Genomic DNA, 16,733 nt, shown 5'->3' with positions numbered 1-16,733 from the left:
CTCACTAAATAAGTAAGAAAATACCAAAACGAGAATAAAAAAATGTATAGACGGAAGAAGAAATGAAGCACACTATGACCAGCAAACAACCATTAGATAGCTGATAGTTGGGGCATAAAGAACCCTCAGATAGCTGATAGTGAGCATAAAGAACCCTTAGATAGCTGATAGTGGGCATAAAGAACCCTCAGATAACTGATAGTGGGCATAAAGAACCCTCAGATAGCTGATAGTGGGAATAACGAACCCCTTGATAGCTAAAAGTGAGCATAACGAACCCTCAGATAGCTGATAGTGGGCATAGCAAACCCCTAGATACTTAATAGTGGGCATAACGGACCCTCAGATAGCTGTTTGTGGGCAAAGCGAACCCTCAGATGGCTGATAGTGGGCATAAAGAACCCTTAGATAGTTAATAGTGGGCATTACGCAGCTAAGAACAAAACACCCTCAGATAGCTGATAGTGGGCATAACGAACCCCTAGATAGCTGATAGTGGGCATAAAGAACCCTCAGATAACTGATAGTGGGAATAACGAACCCGTAGATAGCTAAAAGTGGGCATAATGAACCCCCAGATAGCTGATAGTGGGTTTAGCGAACCCCTAGATAGCTAATATTGGGCATAAGGAACCCTTAGCTAGCTGAAAATGGTCATAAAGAACCCTTAGATAGCTGATACTGGACATAAAAATCCCATAGATAGCTGATAGTGGGCATAACGAACCATTAGATAGCTGATAGTGAGCATAAAGAACCCTTAGATAGTTGATAGTGGGCATTACGCAGCAAAGAACAAAACACCCTCAGATAGCTGATAGTGGGCAAAGCGAACCCTCAGATAACTGATAATGGGCATAACAAACTCTTAGATAGCTGATAGTGGTCATAACGAACCCTCAGATAGATGAGAGTGGGCATGACGAACCCTTAGATAGCTGATAGTGGGCATAAAGAACCCTTAGATAGCTGGTAGTGGGCAAAGCGAACCCTCAGATAGCTGATATATATATAGTGGGCATAACGAACCCTTAGATAGCTGATAGTTGGCATAACTAAGCTTTCGAAAGCTGCATTCTGGTACAGGATTGTGTGAATGTTCGCCAACGTCGCCAACGTCGCCAACATTTACAAATTCATTACTGTTCGCCAACGTCGCCAACGTCGCCAACATTTACGAAATAATTACTATTCGAATAGTAATGATTTCGTAAATGTTGGCGAAGTTGGCGACGTTGGCGAACAGTAATGATTTGGAAATGTTAGCGACGTTGGCGACGTTGGCGAACATTCACACAATCCTGTACCAGAATGCAGCTTTCTAAAGCTTCGTTATGCCAACTATCAGCTAACTTAGGGTTCGTTATGCCCACTATCAGCTATCTGAGGGTTCGCTTTGCCCACTACCAGCTATCTAAGGGTTCTTTATGCCCACTATCAGCTATCTAAGGGTTCGTTATGCCCACTATCAGCTATCTAAGGGTTCGTTATGCCCACTATCAGCTATCTAAGGGTTCGTTATGCCCACTATCAGCTTTCTAAGGGTTCGTTATGCACATTATCAGCTATCTAAGGGTTCGTTATGCCCACTATCAGCTATCTAAGGGTTCGTTATGCCCACTATCAGCTATCTAAGGGTTCGTTATGCCCACTATCAGCTTTCTAAGGGTTCGTTATGCACATTATCAGCTATCTAAGGGTTCGTTATGCCCACTATCATCTATCTGAGGGTTCGTAATGACCACTATCAGCTATCTAAGAGTTTGTTATGCCCACTATCAGTTATCTGAGGGTTCGCTTTGCCCACTATCAGCTATCTGAGGGTGTTTTGTTCTTTGCTGCGTAATGCCCACTATCAACTATCTAAGGGTTCTTTATGCCCACTATCAGCTATCTAATGGTTTGTTATGCCCACTATCAGCTATCTATGGGATTTTTATGTCCACTTTCAGCTATCTAAGGGTTCTTTATGCCCATTTTCAGCTAGCTAAGGGTTCCTTATGCCCAATATTAGCTATCTAGGGGTTTGCTCTGCCCACTATCAGCTATCTGAGGGTTCATTATGCCCACTTTTAGCTATCTAGGGGTTCGTTATTCCCACTATCAGTTATCTGAGGGTTCTTTATGCCCACTATCAGTTATCTGAGGGTTCGCTTTGCCCACTATCAGCTATCTGAGGGTGTTTTGTTCTTTGCTGCGTAATGCCCACTATCAACTATCTAAGGGTTCTTTATGCCCACTATCAGTTATCTAAGGGTTCTTTATGTCCACTATCAGCTATCTAAGAGTTTTATGCCCACTATCAGCTATCTGAGGGTTCTTTATGCCCACTATCAACTATCTGAGGGTTCTTTATGCCCACTATCAGCTATCTGAGGGTTCTTTATGCTCACGTTCAGCTATCTGATGGTTCTTTATGCCCCCACTATCAGCTATCTAATGGTTGTAAGCTGGTCATAGTGTGCTTCATTTCTTCTTCCGTCAATAATTTTTTTTTTTCTCGTTTTGGTATTTTCTTACTTATTTTAGTGAGTTTCTGACTCTTTGCTGAATTTTCTAATTTCTTTTTGTTTGGAATTCGTATAATTCGATTGATTTTACATCTCCAGCGCTAGACTTCACATCTCCAGCGCTTGACTTTACATCTCCAGCGCTGGACTTTACATCTTCAGCGCTAGACTTTACATCTTCAGCGCTTGACTTTACATCTCCAGCGCTAGACTTTAGATCTCCAGCGCTAGACTTTACATCTCCAGCGCTAGACTTTACATCTTCAGCGCTGGACTTTACATCTCCAGCGCTAGACTTTACACATCTTCAGCGCAGGACTTTAAAAGACACTTTATAATCTGTGTGAGACCAACAGGGCTCCGTAGTTTTCTGCTCTTTGTTCGGGTTGTTTTCTCGTTTACATCCTGATTTTGAATCTGCAGAATGAAAACTTTGAAACACATAACTTCGGCAGAAATTTTGCAGTGAGCTCAGAGCAGTATCGTTTCTCATAGATTCAATTATACGTCATATAGCTGCAATAATTTTGATTCTAAATAAGTCATAATTCAAGAAAGATAGAATTATATTTAGTTTCCTCGGTCCATATAAATAGTGCGTAGGCACATCGATCTTTATTTAAAGTATTTAGCCTTTTTAATTGGATTTTAAATTTTGAGATAGAGTCTGATTTTCTAAGGGATACATCAGGATGATTTCAGTCTTAATAGTTGATGATATAATTTTTTTTAGTAAAGGATAAGCTACATAAAGGAACAATGATATCATTGCCATTTCTTAGGGGATATACAGTTGTGCTCTGTACACAGAGTGAAACAAAGTTGCATGATAGATAATCCGGAGCTTGTTCATATTGAATGTCGTCTATTCCTCCAGTCAGCTAAAGTTTCCCACCCAACTACCTCATACAGACTTTCAGTTTTCGTAAACATAGGCAAACCAGTAACTATTGTAGCAGCAAAAATTCTAGCTAATTAGCATGGACTATCCCACAATTATCCCAAACCTCAGCTGCATATTCAAAACTTGTTCTTATGAATGCTACTAGTAAATAGATATTTTTCTAAATCTATTCCACAAAGCTGGTACTTGACTTTTCTCGGTATATTTAAATGTTTCGTGACACTAATACTCAGATTGTCTATATGGCTATTTCATCGAGCATCAGAGCAAAACGTAACCCCAAGGTGTTTGTGACATATTGTAATAGGAATTTCTGTATGCATTTAAGGAGAATTTTAGATCTGGTGCGTCCTAATGAAAAAAAATGCATTATATATCTATGAAAGTTCAACCATTATCAAACATTGTGAAAATTGTTAAATTCTAATCAACTATCCATATTTGCAAGATATATTGTTGAATCCTTTTTTTCAAATTGATAAAATTAAAAAAGCATATATTCTGTTTACACAAAGTACACGAACAACGCTTAAACAAGAGTGTAAACGCTAAGATTGTTGACGGAGTATATAAATATGTACATTTTGATTGTTTTCATACAGGATGGGCTGCTTTCATGCTAAATGGTGTCTTGTGGAGAGTTGCCTCATTGGCAATCATACCACATCTTCTTATTTTCATATGATGACGGAATCAAATGATTAGTATTTCAGGCAATACGCTGAACAACTAAACTTATTGTATATGTATTGAAAAAAATAAATCCAATTTGTAATCATTTACCGATTTATAAATCCGAATTTTAAACACAGTGTGTGCTTACAACTCTATTCTGACCAATTAAATGCGAGATGTTGCATATCTTACACTCTGTTGATAATACAAAACACTAGTTTATCAATACAAACAAAATTAAAGAAGATTTGCATCATCAGTGAGTCGCCTTCAAACGCAGTTCGCTAAAAAAAGGACAAAAGGAGCCGTAAAGAATATATTAGTGGATGTATCTGTATATGAGCCAACATGAGTAAGAATACAGTAACAGTGTATCTAAAAAGGAAAGTAGTAAACGATTAATGACAAAAAATCCCTACATATTAATATATCAATTGATTGATTGTTGGTGTTTAACGACACTTTTCAGTGCTCACAGTTTTTATTGGTGGAGGGATACAGATTGTCCGGAGGATACCACCGATCCTCGGCAAGATAATCCGAAAATCTGAGTCAATTGAAAGTCGAACGCACCTTCAACGTGCGGGTTTCGAACTTATAACCTCAGGGTTGGACAAGCTGGTAATACTGTAGACAAAACACTTAAAGACTGGGCCACCTAGGTCCCACAATGTACATGTATATAGGCAATAATGTGTGTATGTCCACTTGATGGTATACTTTATCAAACATGATCATGCACCAAATTCTCTACGTCAATTGTCAACTGTACTGATCTCTCTTTTGAAGAATTGGTTGATATATTTATCGCAATAAGAGTCTATTTGTTATGGTCAATAAAGCTACACAAAGATAAAAGTTTTAACTTATGTATACTGTGTCCTTTCTTCTGGTGAAAAAGAGGCGGAAGATATCGAGGGGCTTTGCAAATAACTGGGAGAGAAACTGACAACGCCATTGCAAAAAAATTAAAAAAAAACAAACAAAAACGAAAAAAAAAAAAAAAAAACGACTCCTCAAAATATTGTATTACAAATTATGGGCAGAGCAACACGATCTCCATTAAAAAAACAGGGGTTGATCTCATATGCTCCGGAAGAATAAGCAGATCCTGCGCCACTAGTGATACCCTCAAAGTTGACCCCTCGAGTACTTACTTTTTAATAAAGCTGAATTTCAAGGCCATATTTGGGCTTAAGTGAACCTTGTCCTTTGGTGTAAAATCTCATTCGATGGGATTATGGTAGAGGCAAAAAGGACACCATTGTGGTACAATGTACAGTAACGACAATTGCAACATATCCGTTTGCATGTGATATTCCGTAACGGTCAATCAGACCGTGATGGCGTCCGTTAAACTTCCGATAACAACAACCTTATTTGATAGCTTAATTGTTTGTTTGTTTCTGAATGTTCCTGTGGTATCCCATAACGTCCAGCGGCAAACATTACACAACAGTATGACGAGTACTTGTTAGTGAGATATGATAATAAATTGTTTTGAACTAGATTGGCACGCTATGTGAACTTTTTATCGTTGACTAAAAAAGGATTCGACGACATTATAAGTTATATAGTTCGCTACTGACCCCCTACGGATCCATAGAGGATTAGTAAAATCCATAGGGGGTGAGGCCGAAGCCAAATCTATGAATTTTACTCACCCTCTATGGTCCGTAGGGGGTCAGTAGTGAACCGTATAACGAATTTATCTCACGCGGGACTTTTCCTGCTGCGTTTTGTAGAAAAATAAACAATGAAATACAACAAAATCAATAGATGACGTCACCATTAACAGTAGACGACGTCACGTGACGTTATGAACCCCATACTAACCTTCTACGGATCCATAGGAGGTCACCACTTGTTGGCGTTAAACTAATCACAACGTCATAATTTACCCGCGGTGCGATAAGAAATCACATCACCTACCTTGACAAATAATTCAGACGTCAACATGAAAAAATGCGTAACCCTAAATGTCACGTGTTCGGCAGAGATGCACCGAATACCGATTTATAAAGATTTCGATTTCAAACAAAGGACATCTCATAATCGGGATGAGCACACTACCACGAGACCATCGAAGCGGTTGTTTTCCTGATTATGATGTGTCCGAAGAGACATCTTCTGAATGTTGCACGTGATATTTGGTGTTCGTGTTGTTGTGTTTGGTTCGAAGACTTCTTTTTGTCATACATGCTTTTTTTACACAACACCAAGTACACCCTTTTCATACAGCAACACACTTTTGTTTTCTTATGATAACAATTACAAAACTTATTTGAAAAACAAACATTATGAGAATATATTTACAAATTTCAAAATTAGTAGGCAAGAATTAGTACAGTATTTTTTTTATAATTTCAAAACTTTGATAGTTTCGGTTAACACTTGTATGCAACAAATTTGTATCAATCATAATCTCCGTCATTCTTAAAATGATCATAATAGTCCCCATTGTCTGAAGCACTGTTAAGATGAGAGTGATCGTAAGTAGGGTCATCAGTAACTGTTGTTGGAAGATGGTCGTATACTTTTGTGATCGGATCTTCTTTCTTCTTTACGTTATTTAGATGATCATAGTCTTTGTTTATTTCATACGGATCTGATTCTTCTTCTGTGTTACTTGAAATAGGTTTTGCCAAACAATAGTCACTGGACATTGCAACTTCAGAAGAATCCCCGGTTACATTCATTACCTTCGCCATATCATATTCTTCTTGACCAACTTTTTTTTGAAGCTCGAGGGAGTTCAAATTTGTTAAAATAGAACAGTTTGTGCTTTGGTTCACATTTTGCGACTTCGGAATCTTGTTAGAATTTACCTGGTCGTATGTGATGTTATTAACTGCACGAGAACAATTCAACTTTCCACTGTGTGGACCAAAGTTTTCAGCGTCTATTTCATGGTATACTGGAGCCTTAGAGGTTTCGTAGTTACTAGGCAACCCCACTGTGTCTTGCAGACGACTATTATTTTGTGAATCGTGAAGGGTCGGTTTCTTTTTAGACAGCCTACAAGGAATAGTTGTGACTGTTTAGTTATAAATATATACAAATAAATAGATTAAATAATTGAAAAAAAAAAATCATTTCCAAGTCGTGTATTTGCAATTTTTGCCTTGTAAATCCACGGGATTTCTTACGATTCAGTATCGACATCATCTTTTTAACAACAGTCCGGTTGTCCTTAAGATTATGTTTATCCTGCCGTTTTCATTATTTGTCATTTAAATGAAGATTTTCAAAATTTTATGGGAATTCAGGATTTCTATAGTACATTTTTGAAATTTTATTCCGAAATCCCGAATTTAATTTAAAAATTGCAATTACATACGGGCTAATTCCTTGTTTTAAATTAAACTGGTATACATAATCGTTCGATTTAGAGCAGATTCGTGATGAGAAGTAAATGTAAATCTACGCTTTACCCTTATTTACAAAATTACCAGCTTGATAATTGAATTTGGTTACTGGCTGTAGGCAAAAGACCTCTTTTAATTTGAAATTTATATAAACCAAGTGTTATCTTTAAATCAACAAGGACTACAAAAATATAAAGGAAGCGGAAGTCAAGAACGTAGCTATAAAATGGAACTGGGTATGTAAACGACAAAAATGAATCATACCATTCTCGTTTTAATCGTTTTACATTTGTCATTTCAGGGACCTTTTTAGCTGACTATGCGGTATGGGTTTTGCTTATTGTTGAAGTCCGGACGGTGACCTATAGTTTTAAACTTCTATGTCATTTGGTCTCTGGTGGAGAGTTGTCTCATTGGCAATCATATCACATCTTCTGATTTTTATATCTTCATTGAGCTCCATGGCCGTAAACCAGTTCTACTGCCCGACAAGAGAATTAACCTGCTTCACATTATAATTTTAGATTTAAATTCATTATTCTGGAATGGGCTATATCAGCAGTTTACGTACTCTGAAATTTTATTATACACGTACTTCAAGTAGATACGATTGTTCTTTGGTGGGTGGTTTTATAATTGACGTATATGTATATCCCTTATCGTATTTAGTCCATATAAAAAGACCTTATTATGCTGACCTTTTTATGAAAGTTGCGCGTTTGTGTTGCTATTTCATTGGCATATGCCCAACAATTCTTTTCTTTAATTCATATTAATTTTATTAAGTTATTCAGTTTTGTTCTGAGTTAATATAGTCTCAATTGAAATGCGGTAGCAAAGAGCTTTTAAATGTGAAATACGACTAAAAGATCATACGTGCAAACATATTTAAGTACCTTCGTCGATGAATGAATACGAGAACTGAAATTACCACAATAACAACAATAATGGATGTTACAGTTCCAGCTGCTATGCCTGCAAAATATATAATATATAAATATACTTTAGAATCTGTGCATACAAAATCTAATATGAAATTCCCTGTTACATTTCATTGGAATATTTAATTTCTTAAATTCTTTTATGCTGGGCTATAAGATGAAAAACTAGCACAACGCTGTTATAATTGATAACTTATATTTTTAAGGGACATTTGTATCATAAACGTCCAATTCACATCCCGTTTTCAATTATAAAAAAATTACATAATACAGATAACAATAATAAAAAATAATATTAGACAGTACTGAATCAACAGACTACACCAACAACGAGCACCCTTTTTTCATAATTTTAAAGTAAAATTTTCCAATTCAACTGAGAAAGAAACTTTGGAAAATAGTTAATTTGTAGCGGTTGTTTACACATGTTGTTACACTATTTAATTAAACATTATCAAATATATAGTTTGAAAAAAGACTTATTGATAAAAATTATAATTATACTATAATTAGGTCTTTCCACTTTTTTGTTGAAAGACCTATTGTATTTGTTCTGATTATTATTATTTTTTTTTTTCTTCTTCCGCCACTTTTATTTCTTGCGTGTAAATATTGTTTCGCAAGATGTCGCTTAGATGTTTGGTATATGATATTGCACAGTTTATGCGCCTTTGAAAATAACCCTGCTTAACCGAATACTTTTCTTTGTAAGAGTTATCTCCCCAAACACTGTTTTCCTTGTGGTTGCATCTCCTCCGTAACCGTAAAAGAAAAATAAAATAAAATTTATTTTACCAAATTTCTCGTTATATCCTCCAGATGTTTTGTCCAATTTTGACCGAAGCAATTCGAAGACTTCATATGAGAGTTATTTACCCTTCTGTATTTGATACAAGTGATATATTAATGTATCACATGAATGGTAAGTATCTTAGTGATAGAGACCCAATGTATTTTGATTTGAGGTCCTTGGTTCACAAAAATGAATTTGAGGTCAAGGTCAAAGGTCAAGGTCAACTTCTAAATTTTGATACTTCATACCGCTTCTACTCAGAAAGAGTTATAGATATCGACAAAAAAAATTTAACCAAAATGTTAGTCACGACATGTTATAACTGAAAAGTTTTTGTCGAAATGGTATGCGTCATTTTCTTCCGGCGTATAATGCCACTGAAATGGTAAAATGAACAATTTAACTAATTAAAGCTTCAAACTTTACAGCTATCATGATGTTTACATGCATCTCATTTCAATTAATCAACAAAGGTCAACCACCATCAAATCCCCGCCCCCATTTTTTCCAACTGATTTTTGTTTTTGTTTGAGGAAACCCATTTCTATGAAATGAAAGTCGCCTTCAGTCCCGTACATTTTACTGTAAACATGCAGTCTTTCTTATTTACAAACTTCTGAAATAGAAATCCATCCCTGCAAAAATCTGCTCCAATTCATGCATTTTTTAAAAATTAATCGATAAAGTTTTGTTAATGTACTATAACAACAGCATTATTTTTGTGTGCATGCAATGAATGAAGACTCGTGATCACCGATTAGAAATCGATTTTCCTGATGAATCAAGAAAATATAATCCCGTCAGCCTATAAATACACGTGCGGTCCGCTTGACGACCTGACCTGGATTGAGAAATTAAAATCAATGACGTAGAAATCGCTCCCAAGTTCGTAAATATTAGTGAAATCCTACAATCAAATTTCTAATAAACATGCATTAAAATACAAATCTGTCCTCCCGTAAATATGTGTACGAAAAAAGCATGCATGATCAGACATCAGTTATCTGTACAAAATAAAATCAATAGTTATCGTGTTACTCTTATCAATACACATGTGGTCTATTCAACGGTCTCCCCTAAAAAGGAATAAAAAGTTCAGACATATCTATTCGAGCATCACGTGACTTCACAAACACCACCGCGTGCGCGGACTTAAATTTAGAACAAAAACATTCCTCATCCAAATATAGAAAGCGAAACTTCCTAGACAAAATGTTACTCAGTTTTCCTACAAATTAAAACAAAATGCATTCACAACAAATAAATAAAACAAGTAGTCCGAGGTAACATAGAAAATAGAGAAACATTATAAACGGAGAATGCTAGGATCAATTTTATGAGGACATCCAAGGCGTCCGTTTGGCTGTGCGGGATGTATAAATACGCAGCCACGTTCGGTAAGTATATAGACGTTAAGTCCGCTGCCTCAAACAGAGAAAGTGCCATGCAAACTTTGAATCGATCAATCAATCAATCAATCAATCAATCAATCAATCAATCAATCAATCAATCAATCGATCGATCGATCGATCGATCGATCAATCAATCAATCAATCAATCAATCAATCAATCAATCAATCAATCAATCAATCAATCAATCAATCAATCAACTAACTAATCAATCAATCAATCAATCATGCAGGTGTCCGGTCCATGTGTTTAATAGGGGATGAGGGATCTCTCTTTGTTTTTCACTTGTTCCTAGAGGCTATGTCCAATGTGTTTATTCGGTCAACCAACCAACCAACCAACCTACCTGCCTACCAACCAACCAACCAATCAATCACTCAATCATGTTTTGGAGGGAAAAGACCGTTTATATTTGTTATTGAATTACTGTCACACATTTATTTATCTCTTTTCATTATGGTGAGAAATCTCAACTGGGAAACGTGAAATGAAAACTTGGAACAGAAAAATATCAACTAGAACTGAGAAACTTATGAACATATTATCCCACCACTCTTAACAACATGCTCTTTGGTCGGGTTGTTGTCTCTTTGACACATTCCCCGTTTCCATTCTCAATTTTATTAAGTAGTCAAAAGTTATCGAACTTACTTCCCGAATCGTCAGACTGAACGTTTTTCTGTTGCGGCATCGAATGGTTCGGAATCGAAATTATATCCCCTTTATCCTCATCTGTCTCTGTAATACATTCCAGAACATGTAATATAGCATGTTATTTAAGAAATAAATGCTTCTTTTTATAATTTTATTGGGGTGTAAAAGTGTTGACCGAAGCACATTTTGTATGCCGCTTCATTCTAAAAATGTGTGCACGATCAATACTTTTACAACCCATTGAAATTACTAAAAGAAGCATTTATTTCTTATTATTACATTTTATGCTACGACCTTGAAAAACAAGTTTTATCAAGTTTTTCTTTTATTCACCTGTGCACTTTGTTGGTGGAAGCACGTGTCATCACGAATGTAACATTTCATTTTGATATGAAGGTTAATTTTTGAATGACGCGCGATTGTTGTTATCCAATCAAAGAGAGTCGAAAGATACCAGAGGGACATTCAAACTCATAAGTCGAAAATAAACTGACAACGCCATGGCTAAAAAAGAAAAAGACCAACAGACAAATGATTTATAGTACACAAAACACAACATAGAAAAATAAAGACTGAGCAACACGAACCCCACCAAAAACTGGGGGTGATCTCAAGTGATCTGGAAGGGTAAGCAGACCCTGCACCAAATGTGGCACCTGTTGTGTTGCTCATGTTAGTACAAACCCGGTATTAAGTCTAATTCGGTAGGTCACATTCGGGAAAAGGGGACGGGATTGTAGCGTCGGCTTTTTTTCGCGATTTGATGACAAAATGAGAAGTTAAATTTTCACTGTGTATAATTTTCGCAGAATGGGAAAATACACGCGAAAAAAATAACTGTATTGTTGCAGATGTAAACATCATAACCTTGATTGACAGACAGTTAATCGAAATCACACAAAATTCAGAGAACTTTCAAGAACGTAAATTATGTACATTAGGGCATGCTAAAAATTGAAGGTTTTGATCATTACATATATAAAAATATCCGTGTAAATGTGATTTATTTTTATTTTATTTGACCATTATAGGCAAAATGTTCGGGTTATGACACCAACTAATAGATTGTAAATAATTAACATTTTTTAACATGTCACTGATTGCTGTGTTGTCAAAAGATGTGACATGTATGATACGCCAATACTTTCATAATTTTCGCGTTTCTTTAGCTGCAGCGAACAAAGCGAAAATTAAACACACGCGAAAAAAAACCAGATAAACGGTATAATGTTTGCTTGTGTTAGATACATATATTTCAATAAACAGTTATACTTTATTTATTAGGGATCTTGTTGCATGTAAAGTAACTCCATACCCTTAAATATACGTTTTAACGGTTAAGACTATCTAACACCAATATCATGACTTCCTTAATATCAATTTTATAGAAAAACGTTACTGTGAACAAGGATAATGCCAAACGAAAAAGCTAATTTTAAAAGTCACACTTCGAAAGCGATCACCATGATTTGGGTTACCTCCTATGAAATATCAGTGTCACAGATGACCAAAGATATGTCCAACAGTTAATTTATAGTCACGTCCTTATTGTGCCCTTATTTTGATTTCCTGCAAATACGACTTTTTACCGATGAGTAACACGACGGATGTAACTAATGGAGTAGGAACTGTCTGACTTTGTTGAACTTAAAGTTTCTTAATCTTTAGTTTTCTGTGTTATGCTTTGATAGCTTGCTCGTTTTTTCTGTTTGTTTTTCTCCAACTCATGGATTTGATTGCTCCCTTGATATATCTATTATCTCGCATGTTATAAAATCAGAACAATCAATAGTCGTATGTTTGTTATCTTTATATCATTTCTTTTCAAAGTTTTACTTACCGAATCTACAGAAAAATGGTAGTTGTTTGTTTTTACAGTCTTTCACTTTTCTTTCTTTTTCGTTTTCTTTCAATATAAAACATTCATCAGGTTGTAGGTTTTCTGTAAAGTCTGTAATACAAAAACATGAAATAGACTAACTACGATACAAGGGTACTTGCAATATTCAGTTTAAATGCAAAATAGAAATCGCACAATGACCGCACTTAACTAATGAAAATGCATGTACGGTTATCTACAATTCATGTCGAAAAGATATTCATATTACAATTAAAAACCAATTGTTCAAAGAACAATTGAAGGTCTTTCCACATAAATTTTCTAAATAATTGATGAAAAGATAATTCTGGTTTACTCAAAGCTACTATTGGCGTCCAATCATAGGTTTCTTCATACTGATTCAATAAACATGGTTTTTATAGACTTTTGCCTGAAATAAGGGAGATAAGTGTCAACATCCGGTTTAGAAAATGTCACTTCCGGTCCATATGATAGCTTTATTTACACTGATTCCAAAAATATATGGTTCATATATACTTTTGCCTGTAAAAAGGGAGATAATTGGCTACTTCCGGTTTAGAAAATGTCACTTTCGGTCTCATATGATAGCTTTATTTACACTGATTCCAAAAATATATGGTTTATTTATACTTTTGGCTGTAAAAAGGGAGATAATTGGCTACTTCCGGTTTAGAAAATGTCACTTCCGGTCTCATATGATAGATTTATTTACACTGATTCCAAAAATATATGGTTTATATATACTTTTGCCTGTAAAAAGGGAGATAATTGGCTACTTCCGGTTTAGAAAATGTCACTTTCGGTCTCATATGATAGCTTTATTTACACTGATTCCAAAAATATATGGTTTATAATACTTTTGCCTGTAAAAAATGATATAATATGCTACTTCCGGTTTATAAAATATCACTTCCGGTCTCAAATGATAGAAAAATGTATGACATTCAAAAAATATATGGTTTTTATGTACTTCTACATGAAATAAGTGCAAAAATGACTACTTCCGGTTCACTCAAAGTTAAAACAGGTTGACATTTTTCAAGGTCATATGTCACCCAACATTTTGCAAAAGATCTTATGGCTTTATCATGTACCAATATGAAGTAATAATCAATTTACCTTAAAATAAAACATTTCAGGGGCAATAACTCCAATAAGATGTCGCTGGATTGTCTCAGACCAAATGTATTATATCTTCATCACAATATAACAAACATTTTGCACTTGTTCTTACAAATGTATATATATAACATTAAAAATATCGGAGAAAATGCAAAAACAAGCAAAAGACAAAATTCAGAACACGACCTTGACCTTTGACCTTGACCTCATTTTCGAAGTTAGGATCCAAGGACCTTAAATAAAAAGACTATAGGTTTATACGGCTTACAGTTTATGAGTAAAAAAAACATAACGACAAATTTATTTGATAAAGGTAGATAACTCCTATAAAATTTCATCAAATCGCTTCGATCCAAATTAGCCAAAAATTCCTGAGGATGTAACGAACAATTTAGAAAAAGAATTTTGTCGATATCTTTTTTTGTTACGAAGGAGATGCACACACTTGATAAACAGTGAATAGGGAGATAACTCTTACAAAGATAATTGTTCGGCTTAGCAGGGTAAAATTTAAAAGCGCATAAACTATACGATACAATATGAGAAATATCTAAGCGACATATTGCGAAACAAATATTTATCGCAAGAACAAAATTTGGCGGAAGAAAAAAAAAATAATAATAATAATAATAATAATCAGAACAAATACAATAGGTCATTCCACCGAAAAGTGGAAAGACCTAATAATAATAATCAGAACAAATACAATAGGTCTTTCCACAGAAAAGTGGAAAGACCCAATTATCTAATTATCAAAAGACTAAACCAATTAAGTTGAAAATAAAAGAGAGCAAACCGATATAAGATATTGAGCATACTGCTAATTTATATATTACTATTATTTTGATTGTTCTTTGCCTAACATCCGGTGCAGTTTGTAAATATATGCAGCTTGTACATCAAATTTCGTAGTTTTAAATTTATACAACATATAAAAGAAATTCAATCCACAAAAGTAATTTTAATAACTAAGATAATTATGAAACGTGACAGTTAATTCTGGTCCTCTTCGTTTAAGCAAGAACGATTTCTACAAAAATCAAAGACAACGGTTTGAAATCTAAAAAAAAAACAAACAAAATGTTAAACCGTCAAAGTTTAATTGCAGGATTAAAATAATATTATATCCGTTCATTGGCGGAAATATAAAATGTATTTGTACTCACTGCCAAACAAGAGATAAGCTAAGCGAGCCTTTTTTTCTTCCTGCTCCTAAAGATCCAGCAAACACATGTTATAGTTTTCTACAGCGTACATAAATTATTATATTCTTAGTCTATAATATAACCCATAGTATGGTGATAGAAATTTCTTACATGCTTTTCTAAGACGAAATGTTTCAATGTGACGTGTTCCACTTGTCCAATAATGATGTTGTAATCCATGTGTATCACAGTAATTCTCAGGATACCATTTAATAAAAGAGCCTCGCCTTGCACATTCATCTGCTGCCGACTGGTACTTTAAAAAGTTATATCTAAGTTGTACACCATTATCTGTAAGAAATATACCAATTTAATCAAAAATGCGGCAAACGCGTGGATAACAGTTAACGTGGTGTATACGTATTAGAAACGGTAAGGCAACAACACAGAAAAAAATCAACAGGCATCTACAGGATCACTTACATGTACTAGTAATACGATCTTCAACAAAAAACAAGTGTCAACACAATACTCCAAGCTCTCAATCAGCCCAATTTATTACTAATCGTAGATTTTCCAATTTCAGTTGACAAAAAAGAAATCAGTTTAAGTTATATAATCACTCCCTAAACTGCACTTTGCATGAGGGAAACAAAGAATGCAAAACGTTAATTACCACAAGTAACATCGTAATTTATTCCTTCGCACTTTTCAGAACTACGTATGAGTTTTCTTTGATCACATTTGACTGCAGCAATGCATTGTTCGTGTTTGTCTGCATTATCAAAGTCTGGATATTGGTCTAAAAGAAGAAATAAGACAATTATGACTATTTAGAAATGATTAACAGTATGTTGAAAACTTTGAAATAGCTTATTGTTAATACCCCCCGCGCTACATGTATTATTGTTCGAAATTTGTAATTAAATAAATGTTAATGATAAAACATTATAGATAGAAAAGGTAATTAAACTGTATCAACTCCAGTCGTTTTCTTTGACTCCATTTAACCACATACCTGTTCAGGACGAAAGTGTTTCTGCATTGTGTACATTGTTTAATATTGGTTACAAGATGTTTCAGTTTAAAACTTGTGTAAACAGTCTAGTTTCTTTTGGGAAATTGAAAAAAAAAGAAATGACTGTTTGTATTTTCTTTGTAAGGAGTAGAGTGAACAATTCAAGACCGTACTGTGACCTATAATGGTTTACTTTTATAAATTTTGACTTGGATGGAGAGTTGTCTCATTGGCACTCATACCACATCTTCTTATATCTATACACTGTCATATATGCTTCCTCTGGAAGATATATACTATTGACAGTTAATCTTATCCTTAATAACCACCTA

At 34.8% G+C, this 16,733-nt stretch overlaps 1 protein-coding gene across 7 annotated transcripts in view; it reads right to left on the bottom strand.

The window, feature by feature from the left end:
* Window positions 1–6,383: 6,383 nt before the first annotated feature.
* The window catches only part of LOC127732056 (uncharacterized), a 99,028-nt gene continuing 88,678 nt past the window's right edge, over window positions 6,384–16,733 (bottom strand). For 2 of the 7 annotated variants that reach the window (XM_052241106.1, XM_052241101.1), the window contains exons 5-10: window positions 16,060–16,185; window positions 15,555–15,734; window positions 13,096–13,206; window positions 11,253–11,339; window positions 8,354–8,432; window positions 6,384–7,107 (exon numbers count right to left, since the gene is read on the bottom strand). In XM_052241106.1, coding sequence (XP_052097066.1) covers window positions 6,504–7,107; window positions 8,354–8,432; window positions 11,253–11,339; window positions 13,096–13,206; window positions 15,555–15,734; window positions 16,060–16,185 — 1,187 coding nt within the window. In that variant the 3' untranslated portion in view covers window positions 6,384–6,503. The remainder of the gene's footprint in view (window positions 7,108–8,353; window positions 8,433–11,252; window positions 11,340–13,095; window positions 13,207–15,554; window positions 15,735–16,059; window positions 16,186–16,733) is intronic. The other 5 variants (XM_052241105.1, XM_052241100.1, XM_052241104.1 and 2 more) reach the window with 4 other exon arrangements.

The sequence above is a fragment of the Mytilus californianus genome, unplaced genomic scaffold (assembly GCF_021869535.1).
Source record: "Mytilus californianus isolate M0D057914Y unplaced genomic scaffold, xbMytCali1.0.p SCAF_22, whole genome shotgun sequence".
Classification (NCBI taxonomy): domain Eukaryota; kingdom Metazoa; phylum Mollusca; class Bivalvia; order Mytilida; family Mytilidae; genus Mytilus; species Mytilus californianus.
This window is presented reverse-complemented; position numbering and strand designations above follow the sequence as displayed.